General features: G+C 36.3%; 1 protein-coding gene across 2 annotated transcripts; it reads right to left on the bottom strand.

The window, feature by feature from the left end:
- Positions 1-13,339: 13,339 nt before the first annotated feature.
- On the bottom strand, positions 13,340-18,099 carry LOC114294877 (uncharacterized). 2 transcript variants are annotated; one of them, XR_014348607.1, is made up of 9 exons: positions 17,496-18,099; positions 17,156-17,324; positions 16,878-16,955; positions 16,217-16,580; positions 15,946-16,058; positions 15,606-15,770; positions 15,324-15,463; positions 13,879-15,233; positions 13,340-13,771 (listed from the first exon to the last, which is right to left on the bottom strand). XR_014348607.1 is itself a non-coding variant. In XM_028239070.2 (9 exons), the coding sequence occupies exons 1-9, from the start codon at positions 17,597-17,599 to the stop codon at positions 13,612-13,614; spliced, it is 1,386 nt and encodes a 461-aa protein (XP_028094871.2). In that variant the 5' UTR covers positions 17,600-18,099; the 3' UTR covers positions 13,340-13,611. The 2 variants fall into 2 exon arrangements, 1 of the variants encoding a protein (XP_028094871.2); XM_028239070.2 differs by having other exon boundaries at positions 13,879-13,971.
- Between the last annotated feature and the right edge of the window lie 2,266 nt (positions 18,100-20,365).

Raw genomic sequence — 20,365 nt, forward strand, 5'->3', positions numbered from 1 at the left:
TATAGTTAATTATTATTATTATTTATATTTATATTTTTTAAATTAAAAATGTCTAAGACTTCCTTTTTTTCCACCTCCTTTGACCCCCTCTCTCTCTCATTGGTTGGATTTTCATTTTTTTTGGGTAAATTACATTTACCTCCCCTGAGGTTACTGACAAATACAGGGACCTCCCCTGTAGTTTGAATAATTACAATAACCTCCCCTGCTTTACCTGACAATGTCAAGATTCCCCCTTCTGTTGACTTCCGTTTATTTATTTCACAGAAAAAGCTGATGTCATCAAAGCCAAACATTAAAATGTCTATAATGCCCTCAAGTGTCCTCAACCCATCTATGTCCGGAATAGTGTATTTTCTGAGAAAATAGAGGATAGTTTCCTTTGCCTTCATTTTGTGATTGCTAACTCCATTACCATCTCTCTCTCTCTCTCTCTCACTCTCTCATAAATCTTCAAAAATGTCTCCTCAAATGTGTACCTAACTAAAGTAGTACTTTCATTGATTGAGTTCATTCCAAAAGCTAAATTAGTTTCTCTCTCATGATCAACCTTACTTCTCTCCCTAATTTTCTCGCGTTTTCGCCGTAAAATCCAAAACCCACCACAACCCAGAAACAAAACAAACCCACAACCTATCACAACTACACAAATCACAATGGTTCTAACTCTACCATTCGAATTGCTCAAATCAGAAAAATCAAAACCAAACAGACAGTTGGTAGTATCTTCATCGGTTGGGCCGAAACGATTGATAAACACAGCGACGTAAATCGAAGGGTACGCGAAGGCTGGAGGCTCGAGAGATTGGTGGTGCAAGAAGCGCACGGCCAACCATTACCAAGAGATTGATTACACGCCTTCACGGCATCGTCTAACGCCGATTTCGAAACATTGTCTTCGAATGCATCAAGAGTAGTGATGTTCATACAACCTTCGGCGATCCAAGAGGCCTGGAAACTGTAGATTTGCGAATATCATTGAAATTGGGGAAGAAATCGTTTATTAGGGTTTGGTATGAAACCCAACAAGACTCGGTGGAGTCAATCGGATGAAGAAAATTGTTGGTGATTCGGAGATAATCGGACTGAATGAGTCGGAGACCGACCTTGATGTAGTGACAAGAGACGGAATCGGAGTCGAGTTTTGGACGATTTGAGGATTGAATGAGTCGGCGAAGGACGTTGAAATCAAGAGGACATGATGAGGCCGTGGTGTGGAGGTGGCGGGCGGCAGGAGCAGTGGTGGAGGAGGAAGAGGAGAGAAGAGAGAGGTGGAGTTGTAGAGAGAGAAAGAGGAGGAAGATGAGGGACATCTGGGGAGTGATTTAGAGAATTCAGATTACACTGCTGTTGCAATTGGAAACCAGAGTGAAGTTGGGATTGGGGGATGAGATGAGATGAGAGAGAACAAAAAAATTAAAATTAAAATTAAAAACAAAGTTGAATACTATAATCAAAGGGTATTTTCGTCTTTTCATGCTCAAATAAAAGGGTAATATGGTCATTTGTATACAAAAGTAACGTCGTTTATGTATAATTGACGGATTGGGGGAATCTGTACAATGTCAGGTAAAGTAGGGGAAGTTAGTGTAATTATTGAAACTACAAGGGAGGTCCCTGTATTTGTCAGAAACCTCAGGGGAGGTAAATGTAATTTACCCTTTTTTTTTTTGTTTCCTTTGTCCTCCAATCACTACCTACCACATGTGTGTGGGATGGTGGGGGTGGTGATTAGAAGGGATTTCCATCACTCCTCTTTTTAAATATATAAATAATTTATTTATCTTATTTTATTTATATATTTTTATATTATTTAATATATAAATAATAAATAACGAGTCGAGTTTTAATATATTTAGATTTATTTATTAAAAATTTAACGAGTTCAAGCTCGAACGTTAAAAAATAAAAAAAATTAACGAATTGAATTCGAACGAGTTGTTATCGAGTTAAGTTTAAATCTATTTACGGACGATTTTATTACTTTATAGTTTTAAAAAAAAATTAAAAATAGAGAAGTAATTTGATTTGAAAAAAATAAAAAGACAAAAAAAAAATACAGGTTTATAAATTATGTTAAATAATGAAAATTAAAAAAAAATAAAAATAAAAGAGTTCACGTTACACACGGCTGTCCCGTGAAACTAACTAAAATATGCCACGTAAGAAAATTGGGCCACACGGCTCTCTCTCCCTGCTTCTTTTTCTATTAGATTAACAAAAATGTTAGAGGTCTGAAAAATTCTACTAAAAATTTTATCAAATGTCTCATATGAGTGTGGGACCTACATAGGATTCACATTCCACACCCATGTAAGACATTTGGTAAAACTTTTAATAAAATATTTAGAGTCTCTAGCATTATTTAACTTTATAGCCTTGCTAGGGAGAAGAATTTGGTTAAAATAGGTTATTAAAAGATAAAGTAAATTAAAGTAATTAATATGATAAAATATTATATTTAATTTAATTTTTTTTTTTACAATTATCAAACTAACTATAAAAAAAATCCACATCATTGTTGCAAATCAAATCATTTAACAAAGAAATAAACCTAACTTTATCTCATGTTGCGTAGCTCTTTGAAGTCATAGCAATCAAATTCTTACTATGCGGGGAGCAAATATTCAAGTAAGTCCGCACTCCTTTCTTTCAAGCTCCTGTCTGTCCAATCAACCTACGAGCACAACGGCGGTGAGCTACCCGACGGTGTGTGACTAGAAAGCCCCTCCGGTGATCAAGTTAGACACACACACAGGGATAGAGAGAGAGAGAGAGAGAGAGAGAGAGAGAGAGGACTAAGTTCTGTTTAGTGTTTATCTCACCAAAATGTCATATGTTTCGTATGGGAGGCGCAGATTCGCTTATATACCTTTTGCGCCCCAAACCCACTCTCATTAGTCTCTCGACACGTGGTGCTGTTATCCCATCTGTCAGCACAAATCTTGCTGAACATCACCTAATCCCAACTGCCAGCCCACTTTACTAGGAGCTCGGCAGCCGAATTGCAGTATCTCGGCTTCCAACGGCCATGCTGCACTTCAAGCCCAAGCGTTCCAATATCCAAGCTCATTGAGGACCGAGCTCGGCTGCATCCCGGCATAGCCGAGCTCGGGACAGCTCATACTAGTTTGCCACTGGCCTTCCTGCCGAGCTAAATAATGAACCGTGGAATCTACACTCCTTCAATGGCGCCGGTCATCTCACTTCACTGGCTTCTACACCATGGAGCCACGTAGCTCGATCCGACCACGCCTTGCCTTAACCGAGCAAAACCTTTCAGGATAGGCCTGTTTTACCGCGGCCCAAACTTGTTCGACCCAAATCTGCCCGGCCATTTCCACGGCCCAAACCAGACCATAAATCTCCCTCTCAATTGCCCCTTAATTCCGTCCGCCAAAGCGTGACTGGGATTACCTGTTATGACCGGGGTAAACACTTCCTCGGTTCTCAGTTTTGCAGGAAGTCGACCAAGCTAATTTCTGCGCTCGGTTCCTTGTCTTGCTCGGTCGACACCTCCTCTAACCTTCCTGTATCTTGACTTGTTCGGTCGACGCCTCGTCTGACATTTCTGTCTCTTCAGCTCTGACGCTGCCATTATTGGGGACACGTGTCGTGCGCTGATTGGCCTCGAGCCGCCAACAGTCACGTCCCTTCAATTCAAATTTTGGGCGGCCTTTCCACCCCTATAAACATGCCCCATTTCATTTCCTTCCATTCTTACTGTCTCACCTCAAACCTTCAACGTTCCAGAGCTCAAGCATCCCTAGCAAGCTTCACCCTTGCCCTTTCTTGCACTCGTGCTCAAAGAAGTAATCCTTGCCCTCAACTGGTAAGTCCTTCAACTCTCCTTATTGTCATTTCGTTTGATATTACTCCTTTTAGGGCACCAAATCCGTAGGTTTTAGGACATAACCCTCCCAAAACCCACATTCGCCCCTATTCTCTTCGTTGTTCTTTAATCCCAGTGATGAACACATGAATACACGAAGAACTAGGGCGGACCGGGCTCCAGATCGCCTTTTGATCCAAAAATACAATAAGACCGAGCAATTTACTAGTTTATCAAAACCTTTAGCAGAAATCAGGGTAGGACCAAGCTCGGCTGCAACCCGGCATAGCCGAGCTCGGGACAGCTCATACTAGTTTGCCACCGGCCTTCCTGCCGAGCTAAATAATGAACCGTGGAATCTACACGCCTTCAATGGCGCCGGTCATCCCACTTCACTGGCTTCTACACCATGGAGCCACGTAGCTCGGTCCGACCACGCCTTGCCTTAACCGAGCAAAACCTTTCAGGATAGGCCTGTTTCACCGCGGCCCAAACTTGTTCGGCCCAAATCTGCCCGGCCATTTCCACGGCTCAAACCAGACCATAAATCTCCCTCTCACTTACGCTGTATTTGATTGAGAGATTTGAAAAAAGATTAGGAAAAGAAAAAGGAAAAGTTATGTGAAATGTGAATAAAATATACATATATTTCACATAATTTCATACATTTTTTCCTTTCCTTTTTTAAATTCTTTTCCAAATTTCCTAACTAAATACATCGTTGAGATTAAGCTCTTAATTACCATCTATATGTAGGCTTTTAGGTTCCTAGTTTTTTGATTTTATGAAGAGAGAGAGAGAGAGAGAGAGAAAGAATGGCAATTTATAAGGTTCATTTGGTGTGGTTGTGACCTTCGCTCTCATTTGTGCTATCATTTTGCCTTCTGTTCAATCTCAGTCTCTTCTGGCTTCGATTCGGACTCTAGCTCTTGCCCCTACCACCAATGCAACAACAATGGACCCCTTAGATGCCCCTTTAACTTCTAAGGAAATTGACTAATAGTTTTTTTGGTTTCAGTGGGTGGTTTACCCAATGAAAGGGAGATTTATGCCGAACATTAGGCCGAGCAAACCCAATACGAAATGTAGTATTGAGTCGAGTTATGTTGGGCCGAGTTATACCAACACGGAATGTGGTGTCCGAGCTATACCAACACGGAACGTGGTGTTGGGCTGAGCTATACCAACGCAGAATGTGATGTTTACCCGAGCTCCTTTAGGCTTCATGGTTGACAAAACTATGTCAGGACCGCTAGATCAACCACATTAAGCTCGGTATAGGTTGGGCACGAGGGATAAGTGGCATGAGTTGTGCCATAGCGTGAGCCGAAATGACGGTTGGTCTGAAAGAATACCAACTTGGGAACTGGCATGGTTCAACTCGACTAAAGGATGTTCTAGGTTAGCGTTTTAGGGCCACAAGTTGTTGCTCGGTTCAAGGTTTTCACATGGACCAATTAGAAAGGATAAGGAATTCGTTCTTGCAGCGCATCAATACCGTTTGACAGTTTGGCCAATACTGTTGAGCAATATTGGCATATACACGTGTGAGGAATGGAGAGAGTAGTACAACCACGCATCCAAAGGACAACAGAGCTAGTGCGCGCACAATTTGGGGCTGCATGGCCAGCCTAGAAAAGCAGGCGCGAGCAGTTTCTGAGGGGTAAGCAACCTTTAGTAATTCTCTCTCTACAGAGTTGTGTATTCTCTCTTCTTCTCCAAGAAAACTAACTTGGCCATCGGAGGGGTTTTTCGGCAAACCACCCGCGGGGTAGCTTACCTTTGTTTTGTTCATAGTTAGACGGAGTTCTAGGAACGAGATGAGCTTGGTAGCAAGGCATACGGAAGATGAAGAATATTTCTCCCCCGTACACCCAAGACATGAAATTGATCTTTCTTTGTATGTAGTGTTCTGATTTGATAATAATTGGGATTTCCATTTTCTATAATTTCAACCAACAAAAATGGAAGATGGTGATTTGAAATGGTTCCTCATTGAACTATCCAATTTCATTTCTCAACATTAAAACACCAACAAAAAAGCCTAAACAAAATAATTAATTAAACACTGTTCAATCAAAACTAAATTTCCCATTTGCAATTGTAATGGTGATAATCATTGGATGAACATAAAGATGTAGTTGCAGTGGTGCCCATGGGTTCTTCAATTTGATAGGTGTAAATCAATGATAAATTTACAAGAATTCTCTTATTTGATCATTCTAAAGGTTCTTTGATTTGATCGGTTATGCTATAGGTTTGGAGTTAGTAGTGTGTGTAGGGAGGGGTTCTATGTGAGTAGTGATTAAAGAGGCAAAACTGTGGTAATGGTCTAATAATGGTGGAAAGGCTGAAGAACGAGTAGCTAGGTAAGGGTGAAACAAGTAGCTCAAGAAGAAATGTATACTAGTGCACAAATGGACAGTATCTCCCTCAAATCCCCAACCATCCTCTCTTGGGCTAGGAAATGGGTCTTATTTATAGGCTTTTCCTTAGTACTAAAAGGACACCAAGTGGCCAAATAGAGAGAAGATATGTATTCCAGAGGATCACATGGAATATTATGCCTTGAGCTACCAGGCTAGAAATGACACGCGTCCTTCTGCATGTATTGTGTACTATTTGTTTGGCACAACTACCTTAGTGAGTACACTTGCGGCAGAAGTGTTTGACACTGCAACTTGCCTTCTCAACATGAACCTTACAGACATCTCAACGACTGCACTTGCGGTGGGAGTATTTGCTACTATAACTCGCATTCTCAGCGTAAACCTCTGCAAGTGCACTTATGGTGGTAAGACCTTGTCCTTGCACTTACCTTCTCAGCTTAGTTTGGCCAATACATGCATTCTTGGGACTTTATAGCTTGCTATCGGCCATGTTTCGTGTTCTCCTCAGTGAAATCTCCACCCTTAACTACCTAACCACAAACTCCCCAGCTTCTCAAGACGAAGGCCACAACCAAGCCTGCTATCAGCCATGTTGTGCCTTAGTACCAAGCCCAAAGGGGCTTCCTTAAGTTTTGCCTGTGAAACTAAGGCAGGTCTGTGACCTGGGTAATGGAAAATGAGTCTCTTACACTCGGGCTACCCTGCTCCCATATTCTCAGGGTTGCAGCGGTATACTGGTTTACCTTTGCGCCTGTTATCAGCTCTAACCAGTGAGATATGAGACATGCTATCTGTGACAACCCTCACCTCTGATTAGTGCTAATATCTGATTAAGCATGATAAGTAATGGATCATACTGAAATTCTAAACTGATTGCATGAGTATACTATTTTAAATGCATTTCTATCTGTTAGTCATTAAATGATCTGTTCATGTTTCATCTTTGAATTGCGAATTGAATGTCCTATCGACGACCGAATCAGAAATTGATTGGTATTTTATGCTAATTAGAATTTATGTGATTTTATGATAGATTTAATTAAAAACCGATTTGGAATGATTAATTAGATTAAATAATGATAATTTACATTGGATTGAGTTATTACGAAATTGCCATTGAGTGGATTGACTCAAAAACCCACCTTTATTATGCCTTATACATTTTTGATACATCATCTTCATTTCCTCTAGAGACCAAAACCGAGTGAGAGAGGGTGAGTGAGAGAAATTGAGTTCAACAAGAAATTTAGCTTGGAGACTTAGAAGAATTGAGGGGAATTTGCATATTCGAGCCTCTATATCTAGAATTCAAGACATAAGATAGAAAATTCATCTTCTTACTTGTGAAATTAAGTTGTTCTTGCATGGTCCATGGTGAAATTAGTGATTTGAGTCAAGAATTAAATTGAAGAGTTGAATTAAGAGTCCATTCATGCATGCATGTACATGTTCTTGAAATTTGAAGTTGTTCTTCAGGAAATCCTCACATGCATATCCATATTTGAGTTGTAGCCCATGAATTCACCATGATTTTGAGCTAAATCTTGCATTTGATCATGTATTAGAAGCTTTGAATTCAAGTGGACACATGCATGGTGCATTTACATCATGTTCTTGCTTAATTCATGGAGTTTCTTTGTTATTGTGTTCAATTGTCTCACCTTTGGGCTTGATTTTACAAATGATCTTCAAAAACATGTAGTACTATGAGTTTCCCCAGAAAATTAGCCCAAGGGGATCGAATTTGAAGCTTTAAAAGTTGAGTTTTGAGCTTGAGGATCAATCTGGAAATTCTATATTTTGGATCCATGCCCAAGCGGAGGACTTCACGCTCAAGCGTACGCTCTGAGTACATGCATTTCCGCTCAAGCGTGGAAAGTCACGATCGAGCGTGAAATGCATATGCCCAGAAGTTCATGTGTTTTGCAGTCCGCTCGAGCGGGAATTCACGCAAGAGAATTCACGCTCGAGCGAGGACCTGAGTTTCACGCTCGAGCGTAGGTCGAGTGCCCATCGAGCGTGAAAATTGCACATCTAGTACTTTTCTTGAGTTTACAGTTCGCTCGAGCGGGAAAAGTCACGCTCAAGTGGAGCTCTTTTGTCTGTATGTCTGCTCAAGCGTAAAAAGCCACGCTCGAGCGTGGACCCCTGTTTCAACAAATTTTGAAAAGTGTTTTAAAGTACATCTTTGCACCCTCATTCCATCTTAGGCATTCCTAGGCCTAGTTTAAGGCATCTTAATGAGGATAATGATATAGAACCACACCAAGTCAAGTTAGGGGACTAAGTTATTGATTCCCAAGTGTGTAACTTAGTGTGTGTTTGTTCTGCAACTATAAGGTTGGCATTCGAGGACGCTCATTAGCTTGTCTGTAGCCCAGAACTCTGTGAGTAACAATGTTGTAAAGATACGTTCAATTATATCTATTTCTAAACGAATGACTGTACTGTTTTTTGAAATGATAATGCCTACTGAATGAATGTTTGTCCTACTTTTATGAACTGTACTCGTGGTACCCATAGCAACTTACTGTTACTGTACTGTTACTGTTACTGCTACTGTTATAGAGATCTCTGTCAGTTCCAATGTTTGGAACTACTACTGTTTACTGTTATGATGGCCATCAACTGACTATTCGGTCTGTTAAGACCTACTGCACTATTTTGCTATTGGATGTACCACACATGACTGATATGACTGTTTAATTACTGAAATGACATTCATTCTTAACCTCTTTACACAACTGTTATTCACTGGGCTTTAGTTCACTGTTTATATCTATATGTAGGTGTCCAGGCACCGGACCGGAGCTAGGAGCGTCGGGTTAAGCTTCCTTTTTGTCAAGCCAACCGTTGTGCCTCACTGCGAGATTTCAAGTCTATCAAGCCAAGGCTGTCTTTGGGGTGTTTTAGACTCACCTTTTTTGTCTCTGTTTTGTACTGATTGAATAAGTCTAGACTGTACAGTTATGGTGAAGGGATTTGGTCCCTAACGTGGATGTTTGTGTATATGATGTATATATGTTTTGGTTTTGCATGTGGCTTGTTCATAAAAGTCTTTTTGTATACAGAATGTCACAGCTCATTGGACATCCTTTATTACTGTTCTGGCTTCCGCCAGCCCCTGTACTCTGTAATACTGTCATTACTGTTAAGCAGGCCTTTGGTAATCACGGATTACTGGCCGGTTTCGGTGCTAAACCCATAGGGGCAGGTTTGGGTCGTGACACTATCAATCCTAAGCCTGCTATCAGCCTTTACTTGTGGAGGAGAAACTTCTCCCAAAAGCTGCTATCACCTTGATGGGGTGCCTCCCTTCGCAAGTTAGTTGCGGCAATTGTCATAGTTGCGGCGACTGTAGTTGTTGCGGTAGCCATTTCCCGTTGCATGTGACTACCTCGTCAATATTAAGGATAGCGGCGCCGACAAAGTACATTTGCAACTTGTAAGCTATAAGCGTTGCCTCCACAACTTAGTTGCTTCAGTTTTCGGTTTCCTTCAACAACTTCAAAATGGCAGCGAAACTGACAATATTGGAGATGGCGGCTTTGAGGCAAAATGCCTCAACAACTTTGATCGCTCTGCAACTTGACTTAAACACTTTTTTCGTGGAGTCTGTTTGGATCCTTAGCGGGTCGGACCTATTTCGGCCCATTTGTTGGCCCACTTCCATTGGGCTTTAACCCCATGCTCCTTTAGACATTCTTGGTCACCTAAAAGGGGCGAACTCAACACGTAGGCCCATACTTAATTTGGAGTTTAATTTTTGACCCTCTATAGTGTGTTTAAGGAAAAAGTATGAAGTTAGAATGAAGGAGCCTACTTTTGTTGATGTGGTGTGATTTAAGTGATTTTTCGTAAATTAGTGATTTACAGTCCGTGAATAATTTAATCTTTGAAAAAAAAGATTTTTAATTTTAATTTTCTTCATGAAATATGTTTTGAAAAATGACTGTTTTTATTTCAGAACTTTTTTTTTGAAATTGAAAATTAAAATATAAAATTGACCAAAATAAATATCAAAAGTATATTTTTAAATTTTAAAAATTATTTGCATCCTAAAACAAATTATATAAAAATAATAGAGCTATACATATTTAAAAACATTTGTACTTAATTTATAATTTTTATTTATTTGATATTCTCCTATTTTCTTAGCATAGAACCCAAAAAACCAAAAAAAAAAAAAAAAAAAAGTAAAACAAAAAGGAGACAATTGCAAAAAAAGTGATAACAACATAAAATAATTACAAAGTGATGAAGGTACAAGACCTATTTGCTCAATCTAATGCTGCTCAATCTAATGCATAAACTGTTTGTATTTTCATCACTTTACAATTATTTTGTGATATTACCACCTTTTTACGATTGTCCCCAAAAAAATGATAAATGATAAATTTCAAAACTAAAACCAAGTTCCTATTTTTTTTTTTTAATCCCAATCTGGTCGTAAGCAAATGCAGCCCTTCTAGTATACTGCAACACATTAGGTTCATGTTAAGCAGGCTTTCGTGGGCTTGGGACACAAAGAGAGAAATAGTTATAAGGTATAACAAATTTTAATTTCAACACCAGGCAACAAATCATGGTTCTCCAAAGAGAGAGAAAGTGTGTAGTAAGAATATTCCATTAATATTATGTTTGGATCTTATATTTATAAATGAATTTATAATAAAAAAACACTAAAATTATACTTTGCTCAGTTTTTGCTCCCGTTTTATTTTCTATTTTCATATCATCCCATAAATTTATAATTCAAATACAATATAATAGTCCACCATCATTAGTGAGTTTATAATTCATACTTCACAATTTTTTGATGAACAACATAATGAATGATCATTTCACCTTCACCTCTCTAAGGACGGGAATGTTTTATGTATCAAATAGTGTACTTACTAATGTACTAATATTATTATTGACCCTACTCATTAATCATATTACAAATACCAAAAATTTCTTAAATTATACCACATCATCAATTGATATACTAGTTAATATGCTAATTGGTGCATATAATATTATTCCTATAAGAAATGACTATTATCTTGTAATAATAAATGATAATTTATAATTAAGTTTTTATCATTTTTGATGGAATCATCATTTTGAATAAGATAAATAATTGGGTTTGGCTTCCCTCAAATCTAATCACACGGACTGGAGGGTGTTGTTGGACTCGTGAGGGCCTTTCACGGGTCTCGTTTTGATAATCTGAACTGTTCAATGTGTAGAACTCGTCGAGTATTATATACCTGTAAAAAATCACGTTGATCGAATATCGATAATTATTTTACAGGCATATAATAGTTATCGATATCCGATCAACGTAATTTTTTTATAGACATATAATAGTTTTCTATATCCGATCAATGTGATTTTTTACAGGCATATAATATTTGACAAGTTCTACGCATTGAATGGTTCGGATTATCGAAACGAGACCCGTGGTAAACCCCCGCGGACAGTGGCGAAGCCAAAAAAATAATTTAGAATGAGCACTTGTTAATTAAAATTTTGATTTTTTTTTTCTCATAATCAATAAGAATAGATAATAATTTTAAAGTAATATTACATACAAAATCTTAAATATTTAATATAAAATTTTTGTTTTTACAATTGGCCAGGTAAAAAATTAGAATTGAAAATATATGGTGTTACTTGTAACTAGTGTATTATAGGCAATGCAAAAGAGTCATGTATGTCTCATAATAGATTATATAATAATATATAAATAATAGTGATACCACATTATTATCGATATATGATATCACTAATTAATAGTAAAATAACGCATGGAAGGTCAATCACACTTGTTAAATATAATTAACAATTCAATAATTTCTCATTTTCATAGTGATGTTAACTATGTTTACATGTAAGTGATGATTTGATATCACTGTTGCACTAAATTTTTTTAATAATATGGCTTGTTGTAATTTTTTCATTTTCAATCAAAACAACCATCATTATTTTCATAATTTGAAAAATGTCACCAAGAAATCATTCTAAATGTTATTTCTATATAAATTTTTTATTAGTTAATTATTTTCCTTATATGCAAAAAAAAAAAAAAAAAAAAAAAAAAAAATTTGCAAAACCTAAGAGGGACACGTGCTCCCTAGTCCCTTCATAGCTCCACCACTGCCTACGGGCCCAATAGCACCTTCCAATCTGGTTACATACGGTTCGAATTATTAAAACGAGACCCGGGGTGGGCTCTCACGACCCCAACAGCATCCTCCCGTCCGTGAAGCAAATCCCTAAATAATTTAGGAAAATATTTCACGCACTATTAATGTGGCAGTGGGCCCCACCCACTACCACAGTATTGCTGTATTTTTTTTTTTTTTTTTGAAATATGTACTAACTCACTAGTGGTGCTTTAGAGCACCACTTCTAGTCTAAAGCACCACTTCTAGTGGTATGTATCATTGCTGAATAATTTATGAGGCCTTGCTAGATTAAGCATGAACACCATTCACATGACAGAGAGATATATAGGTGAAGCACAAGTAACCTACCTTTTTTAGCTTTTGGGCAAAACACAAGATTCATGAAAAGAAGTAAATAGGTTTGTTGAAAATGAGTCAATTTTTGTGACATAAAACAGATTAGGTTATGATATAAAAAACAAAAATAGAATATAAAAAAATAATAAGACAGATTAGGATTAGTTGGGTCCCCCAATCAAGAAAGCTTGACCTAACCTTTACCTAACCTTATCTGCATTGTGAAAGTTCAAGCAAAAGGGAAATCTATTTTGATCAAGGAATTGAGTTTCACTGCACTGAGAACAGTTTAGGCTCAACTCATTTGTAAACTGATAATCAGCTGATTATGAGCTTGTAATAAAGTTCATGAGGACCGCTTGCTTCTAAAGTTCTCCATCTTGAGACCATGATCTCCAATGAGTTGTGAGAGGGAGTAGTCGTAGAGAGAACGTTTGTGGGCGTATATTTAGAATTATGACCTTGTAACTTTTTGTTTCGGAACATTTGACTAGAGCTAATCTCTACATTTATCATCATAAAGCTAAAAAAATACAACACTAACTGGGTTAGTTGATGTACTGTTAAGAAACATTAAAATTTTGTAATGCATTGACACAAATGAATACCAGATATCAACTCCTCAATAGAGCAGCTTTTAACTCATAACAAACCAGAAATGTAATACAGTATCACGTCGCTAGGCAGTTGTCACAACAGAAATGAAAACCCCAAAAGCAAAAGGTTGATTAAAAAAGGATCTACCCCAAGTGCTGTCGGATGATTGAGCATATATGGATCTTACCAAGTCGAAAAAGACAATAGATACAGTACAATAATTTTCATAAGAACATAAGGATTTAAGAAGTTAGGAAAACACAGGTATTGTACAAACAAGTTAAGGAACTCTCAACGGACCATTATGCCCCAAAGACTTCCATGATGATTCAAGCCGCAACAAATGCAATTTCTCAACAAATGGTTCTAGAACTCCTGCCTCTTCTTCGGGTGCAAAGGCCATGCAAATGCTAAGCTCTTGGACTGCCGCCTCGTATTCCCTGAAATATGGCAGAATTATTTTTTACCAAATAATTTGAAAAGAAAGACGAATCGCAAACCAATCATCCTGACAAACACAAAAGCGAAGCCGATACTGACTTCATACCTACTATAATACAACATCAAGCCATGGTCTCTCCTCAAAGTCCAATTATGTGGCTGGAGAATCAACAATCTTTCTGAAGCCATGATAGCCAGCCTAAAAAATAAGTATAAGATACCAAGCATGGTGTTATTTGTTAACAGAGGTGGACATAAATAGGATGTTACAGCAAGATTCATTCCTATTGTGCAATTTTCAACGAGTTACGAAAGGGTGATGTATCGCTGCATTTCAATGCACAAAATTTAAACTCCACAAGTCTAAGCATGTGGAATGAGGAAAATATAACAAAGCGAACTCAACATAAGAGGCAAATCTTTTTAGATAAGAAGAGCTTATTGTAGACAACAATGCTTTCTACAGGCTATTCACACGATAATCGTAGTGGAACAACACATGCATCCAACCTCTGTTCAGCACATGCATCCTGTTTAACAACATGGAAGTATCATTTCAAAATATAGATCTTTGCCGGATAACTCTATGTAAAGACTAGAACTTGGATCTATACCCCGCCAGACAATATCAATGATCAGAACCAACCCACCTCCTTTCTCGAATAATATTTTTAGTAAGGCGTCAGGTAAATTTCTCTATAACAGACAATTGACATTTTGAAATATGTATGACTTGTGTGTGTGTGTGTGTGTGTGTGTGTGTGTATTTAACCACTAAAATAAGAAATAAGCAAAGTTTGTAATAAGCAACTTTGACCATTATGCCCACCATCGGCTACATTTTAAGTTCCCCAATAGTGGAAGGGGTGCGTTACAATCTATTCATATAAATTTTTGCCAAATTAAAAGCCTAGTTTATAGTGTAACTATGATCAAGAGGCTCGCATATGGGAAAATATGACCCACAAGCAAATCTACATAGCTATCCATTACAAAACCAATTCAACCTTTTTTTTTATTTTTTATTTTTTATTTTTTTGTCACACGGTAGGATTTTAGTATGTTAGTAGAGTTAGATTACTACATCAAGCAGATGCCACACCATTGACTCAAACCTAAAACTACCTCACTAGCACCTAAATGCCCTCTCACAACCACTTGGGCTACAGCCCGAGTCATTCATTCAACCTTCATAGTCCTGGATTATCGGTAATTTCAATATCTTAACTTATAAGAAGAGTAAAGCGCTGCATTAAAGATGAAAAGGAGCTGTAACTGGGAAGGTGTAAAACCCATCTGCAGATTGTAAGTCAAATATAATAAATAAAGCATCATCACAGCATAGACAAAAAATTAATTAGCCTTATTAGGAAACTAGAATCTACTGGGACTCTATCATGAGTCCATATTTCACAATTCTCCCCTTTCTCATGCAAATCTTGCAAAATTAGCATCTTGAACCTGTAGGGACAACACAAAACAGCACCTGCATGATCAGGAAAGAAATGGATAGGTGGTAACCAATGCCACAAAGGAGCATAAGATCGGTACCTAAGATCTTGGGGCCGCACCAAAGGAACATTTGAACCATCTATCTTGCTCTGTTTGTCATTAGTGTCATGAACAGGCCTTAGTGGAGAAGTTAGCATCAAACCATGGTTTGTTCTTGAAGCACGTTTCCAATGAAGCCTCTGCAATATTATACGTTATACGTTTTTTTTTTTCAATTTTCTCATGGGAGGTGAGGAGGTAATTCAAAAAATATGGGTTAATGGAATCACTGGAGTAACATAAAAATATTCATGTGACACTGCTTTAGGGATTAGAACATACAATCAAATTTGCCAGAGCAATCCCAATAATGTCTCGGTTTGTTGCAATGTCCAATCCTGAAAGCGAATTGCTATTTAAATCAGAGGCCTTTGATCTTGGGTCGTCCACGCACCCTCCATTAACAACCCCAAACAAACTATGTCCTGAAGTTATCTTGAACAGCTCCTAAAATGACAGAAAATCTAGGAGCACTTAGAACCTGTATGACCATCATATACTAGGGTTTTCCCACATGATATGGAACTGAAGAATAAATAAGTAATTGGCAATGTGCATTTGGGTAGTAGGCACTGATATCACATGAAGTGTTTGTAATCACAAGTTCAAAAGATTAACACACCTCAGGATTCTCTGTTTGGGGCCAAATTAAAAACTCTTCCCCAACTCGAGATCCCACAATTGTCAGATTAAGTCTTCGACAAACCTCAATATAAATTACACTAAGTAAAATTGCTGCCAACAAGATAACCATATGTCAGGTGACATCAAATATCGACTGAATAAAAGAGACCACATAAACAATCAGCAGAAAAAGATTTTAGAATGCCCCTGCACATGGCCAAAACAACGCAATGCACATAAGCAAGTAAGAGATGACAATGAAGCTTTACCACTGCCACATCCAGAGCTCAAAACTGAGTGCAAGTATGAATACTTCGAATCTACTAGTACAGGTGGCCTTTTGAAACCTCTTGACTCAAAAAGAACTAAGTTCACCGCCTCCAAAACTTCAACCAAATGGCAACCTATGTCTCTTGAAATTAACTCTGCCTTGACTTCTTTGGCAATAGTATCCAACTCAGTCAGCCACCCGTTGATACTCTTTCCAGCCAAAGGCGTCTCCTCCAAGGAATCCCATGCTTGGGCATTAGACAGGACAGAAGCATCTTTCCTTTCACTTTGAAGTGAACGAGCATCCTTCTCTCGGTTGAAAGACATAAATGCCTCATCTTCAGCAGCAACATACAGAAGAACCTGCAACATGGCATTTTGGAATGAAGCAAAATCTCAAGATAGTATATAAATCTGCAGTCCATAGTATGCTACTACAAACAAAATAACAATAATTCTAGAAGCAACGTTTCGAGTATGATCCTTCTAATGGGAAGGTGTGTGCCAAAATGCCAATAACACTAAAGCAACTAAGAAACAGGAACAGATTATAGTCCTCCCTTCATAGGACAAATAGAAAGTAAGCTGGGTTAGCCCGATCATTCTCTGAGTAACCATCATTAGCTCGAAACAAAAATAACAAACAAGAAACAAAATTACTTTTGCAAGGGAGATGTCTTTGTCCTTGGACTGGAAGGATATCTCCCGAGTGAACTTTTCCCTTGCAGCCTCAATCACCTGGTAAATATTAAAGCATTGATCAAGATTTCATATCACAAAATGGGTAATAGAATAATCAGAAAAATGAGCAACAATTTAGCAGCAATAACTAAAGCAAAAAGAGTATGATAATGTTAAGTGGCAAAAGATAATCAAGCCAATCAAACCATTCATTTAACCAGTGTGGAATCAATAGTTACAACATTGACAAGACAAACCTCCTGATAAAAATTGGTCAGAGACGAATTTCTTGCCGTCACTAGAGCAGAACAAGTCTGAGGCGAAAAGCTCAACCTCCTCTTCTTGTGAACCCCAATTTGGATCCGAGTAAAATTGTTCTTCATCCCTTTCTCATCCTCGCTCCAACAACGACGATTATAACCATACCTGATAATCACAATACAGAACAAGACCATATTGGGGGATGATTTGCCACAAATTCCTCTCCAACTTTCCAATATATACATACATACATAATCAAGTACAAAGAAATAAACTAATTTATCAAAAACCCAGATCAAAATTTGCAAAATTCCCAAGAATCATCACAACAATTACCTGAAAAACCGATGATCACTGTAACTTCCAGCTGTAGGAGAATTAGCAGTAGAAATTGAAGTCATCCGATGATGACAAAAACCAGTCAGCAATACACAAGCCATTGTAGAGAGAGAAATAAAAAGCAAAATAGAACAATGATGGAAAGAAAAGAAAAGAAAATTGGGGGAATTAGAGAATCATGCGACTTCTTCAGCAGAAGAAGAGGAGTTGGGAGCGAAAGGAGACACGAAAACAGTGAATGGCGAAGTGGGTATCGAAGAGGCCATGGGGTTGGGCTCCAAGACAACAATACTTCCAGAAAACAAGGAAGAGCGCAACGAAGATGATGAAGAGGAAGAGCAAGAAAAGCATGGAACACAAGAAGAACAAAAATGGAAAACTCTTTGAGGGAAATCTTCGGGATCCATGGTATTTCAATTGAAGCATTAATCAAGACTCTGCTATATTGGTGAAATTTCAATTACAATATGTGTATATATAGAGAGAAAATTGGAGAGATAGAGCAGCTGTGGATTTTACTCTAGGGGCTGGACTGGTGATGGAAAAGATGAGCGTCGGCTTGAAAATGGAAATCGACTAGTCGGTTTTATTTTTATACTGCAAATATATATCATGAATAAACTAATTTAAGCGTTACAGAAAAATAAAATTAACTAAAATTGATAAATTACGCTAATCTCTTAGGAGTAAATGTGGTAAGGTTTGTAATTTTGAAATAATTATATTGAATATATTTTTATTAATAATTTAGTAGTTACCTAAATAAAAATATATTATTACTATTATTTTTACATAAAACTATATATTTTACATTTTTTTATACTTTATTTACATTAATTTTGATTTTTTTTTTAAGTCGGAGGAGGTTCGTCTAATTTCTTAAATGTTATTAATGGCTTTGTCAAATAATTATTTTTGCAAAATGTATAGTTAACAAGTGTATTAAAAATATAAGTTAAAAAATTTAAATTAATTGTTCATTAACAAACACTTTTTGGAAACTTAGTTAAAAGTTGATTTTTTTTTTTTTTTTTGAAAAAATGTATAAAAAAAATAGGCATGTGATGTAATTCAAATTAAGTTAAAAGTCAAAAAATAATTTTTAGCCAAATTCTTAAAACAGCCCAAAATAAGAAGTTATTCAAAAAAAATAAAATTTTAAAACATTCAATAGACGTCCTTTGTAACTCTTTAAATTGAGAAAATGTTACTATTTGAAAAGCCACTATTCATCTCACAAAAATATAACAATAGGTGCTACATGAGTCAACTGGTATACTAATTAGTGTGACATGATATTATTATTTCAAAATTATAACCCCACCCATTATGCAAATTTTAAATACTCAAAATTTTTAAAATTATGACATATTATCGGTTAGTACACCTAATTGGTATACGAATTAGTGCATCTAAAATTAAGTTTTCTTTTGTTTTTTGTTTTTTCTTTTCTTTTTCAGTATCACTGTCACCTTAACTTTTAAAAAATTAAGTTAAATTGAAAAATAATATTTGAATAAATTAAAAATATATATATAAAGTATTGTTAGAGAAAGTAAATAAGTAATTCCCTAAAAATATAGAAACCACAATTTGTAATAATTTAAAATAAATAAATAAAAGATATTGTTAGAGATTCTCTTGATAAAGTATTAATAAGATATCCGTTCACAAAATTCTTCACAAAATTATGAAGTAAAATAGACGATCATGTCATAAAATATGTAAGGAGTGTAATTAACAAGCACTAGGGTTAAATGAGTTGGAAAATGCTATACGTCTTAAATTTTTTATCAAATAAATGATTAAATGTCTGACATGATGTGGCCTGCAATATAGGGGTAGAGTCCGCAATTTTGTAGACGCCACATTTGGTTATTTATTTGGTAGAAAATTTAGTATTCCTAGTATTACCCTATTAAATGACCTTGGTCATGTAATAAAATCTTAATCAACAATAAATTAATTATATTTATGAGTAAATTCTAAATAAATTATACTGTAACACCAGATAGTTAGAAACTCAATAGTCACAATAAGAAATAACATATAATACCAATAAATAAACAACTCAATATAATAAAATAACTCTATGGTAGAAATAATTAATATTTAATTTTGAAAAAGACTAACCCCTTGATTTTATTAGATAAGAATGTACAATTATAACTAGGAGAATTATATCCCACAAATTACTGTACTTCCATTTTATATGATTGAAATTGTCATCGTTTCTACGTTGACTTGTTGCTAATTTTAATAAGAACAAATAAGAAAGAAAAAACAATGTTGAGAATCTGTCTATACTATACATAGAAGTAAATGTAATCTATACCATACATATTAGCAAATGTAATTAATTTTCAAAAATTTCGAAAGTCTTGATCCTGCCTTCTCATTCAAAGTTAGTTGTCTCTTTCTTACATGACAAGCCTCTAGCCTTATTTGCCCTTTTCTTAATTTCTAATTATTTATTATTTTTTTAAAAAGATGACCCAAAAAAAATGAGATAGAAAATATTAAGTTATTAATATGAACATAAAAAAAAAATAGCTATAAGAAGATAAATAAGGATATTATTTTAATTAATCTATTTCTACTCATAACTAATCTACCTATCCATATTCTTCTCACTTTATGAACAAAATAATAATAAAAATTTTATTTTTTTATAAGAACATAAAAAAATAATTAAATAAATAAAGCCATGGAAAGATAAATAAGTATATTTTTAAAAAAATCTATTTCATTATTACAATCAGATAAGTATTAACATATATAATGTCATCATCCATTCCCCGTACCTAAGGGTTAAGTATCGTGATGGTCAGTAAATGAAGTTACTTCCGGCCAATTCTTGAATAAAT

The sequence above is a fragment of the Camellia sinensis genome, chromosome 13 (assembly GCF_055761805.1).
Source record: "Camellia sinensis isolate YWXY chromosome 13, ASM5576180v1, whole genome shotgun sequence".
Classification (NCBI taxonomy): Eukaryota; Viridiplantae; Streptophyta; class Magnoliopsida; order Ericales; family Theaceae; genus Camellia; species Camellia sinensis.

What these genes read in the sequence shown, in the direction of transcription:
- LOC114294877 (XM_028239070.2), bottom strand. Translation starts at nt 17,599, where the DNA reads ATGGCTTGTGTATTGCTGACTGGTTTTTGTCATCATCGGATGACTTCA. An exon ending in CCCAAACAGAGAATCCTGAG is followed by an intron (nt 15,771 to 15,945) that starts GTGTGTTAATCT and finishes CTGTCATTTTAG; the next exon opens with GAGCTGTTCAAGATAACTTC. An exon ending in GTGCGGCCCCAAGATCTTAG is followed by an intron (nt 13,972 to 15,323) that starts GTACCGATCTTA and finishes CTTATTTTTTAG; the next exon opens with GCTGGCTATCATGGCTTCAG.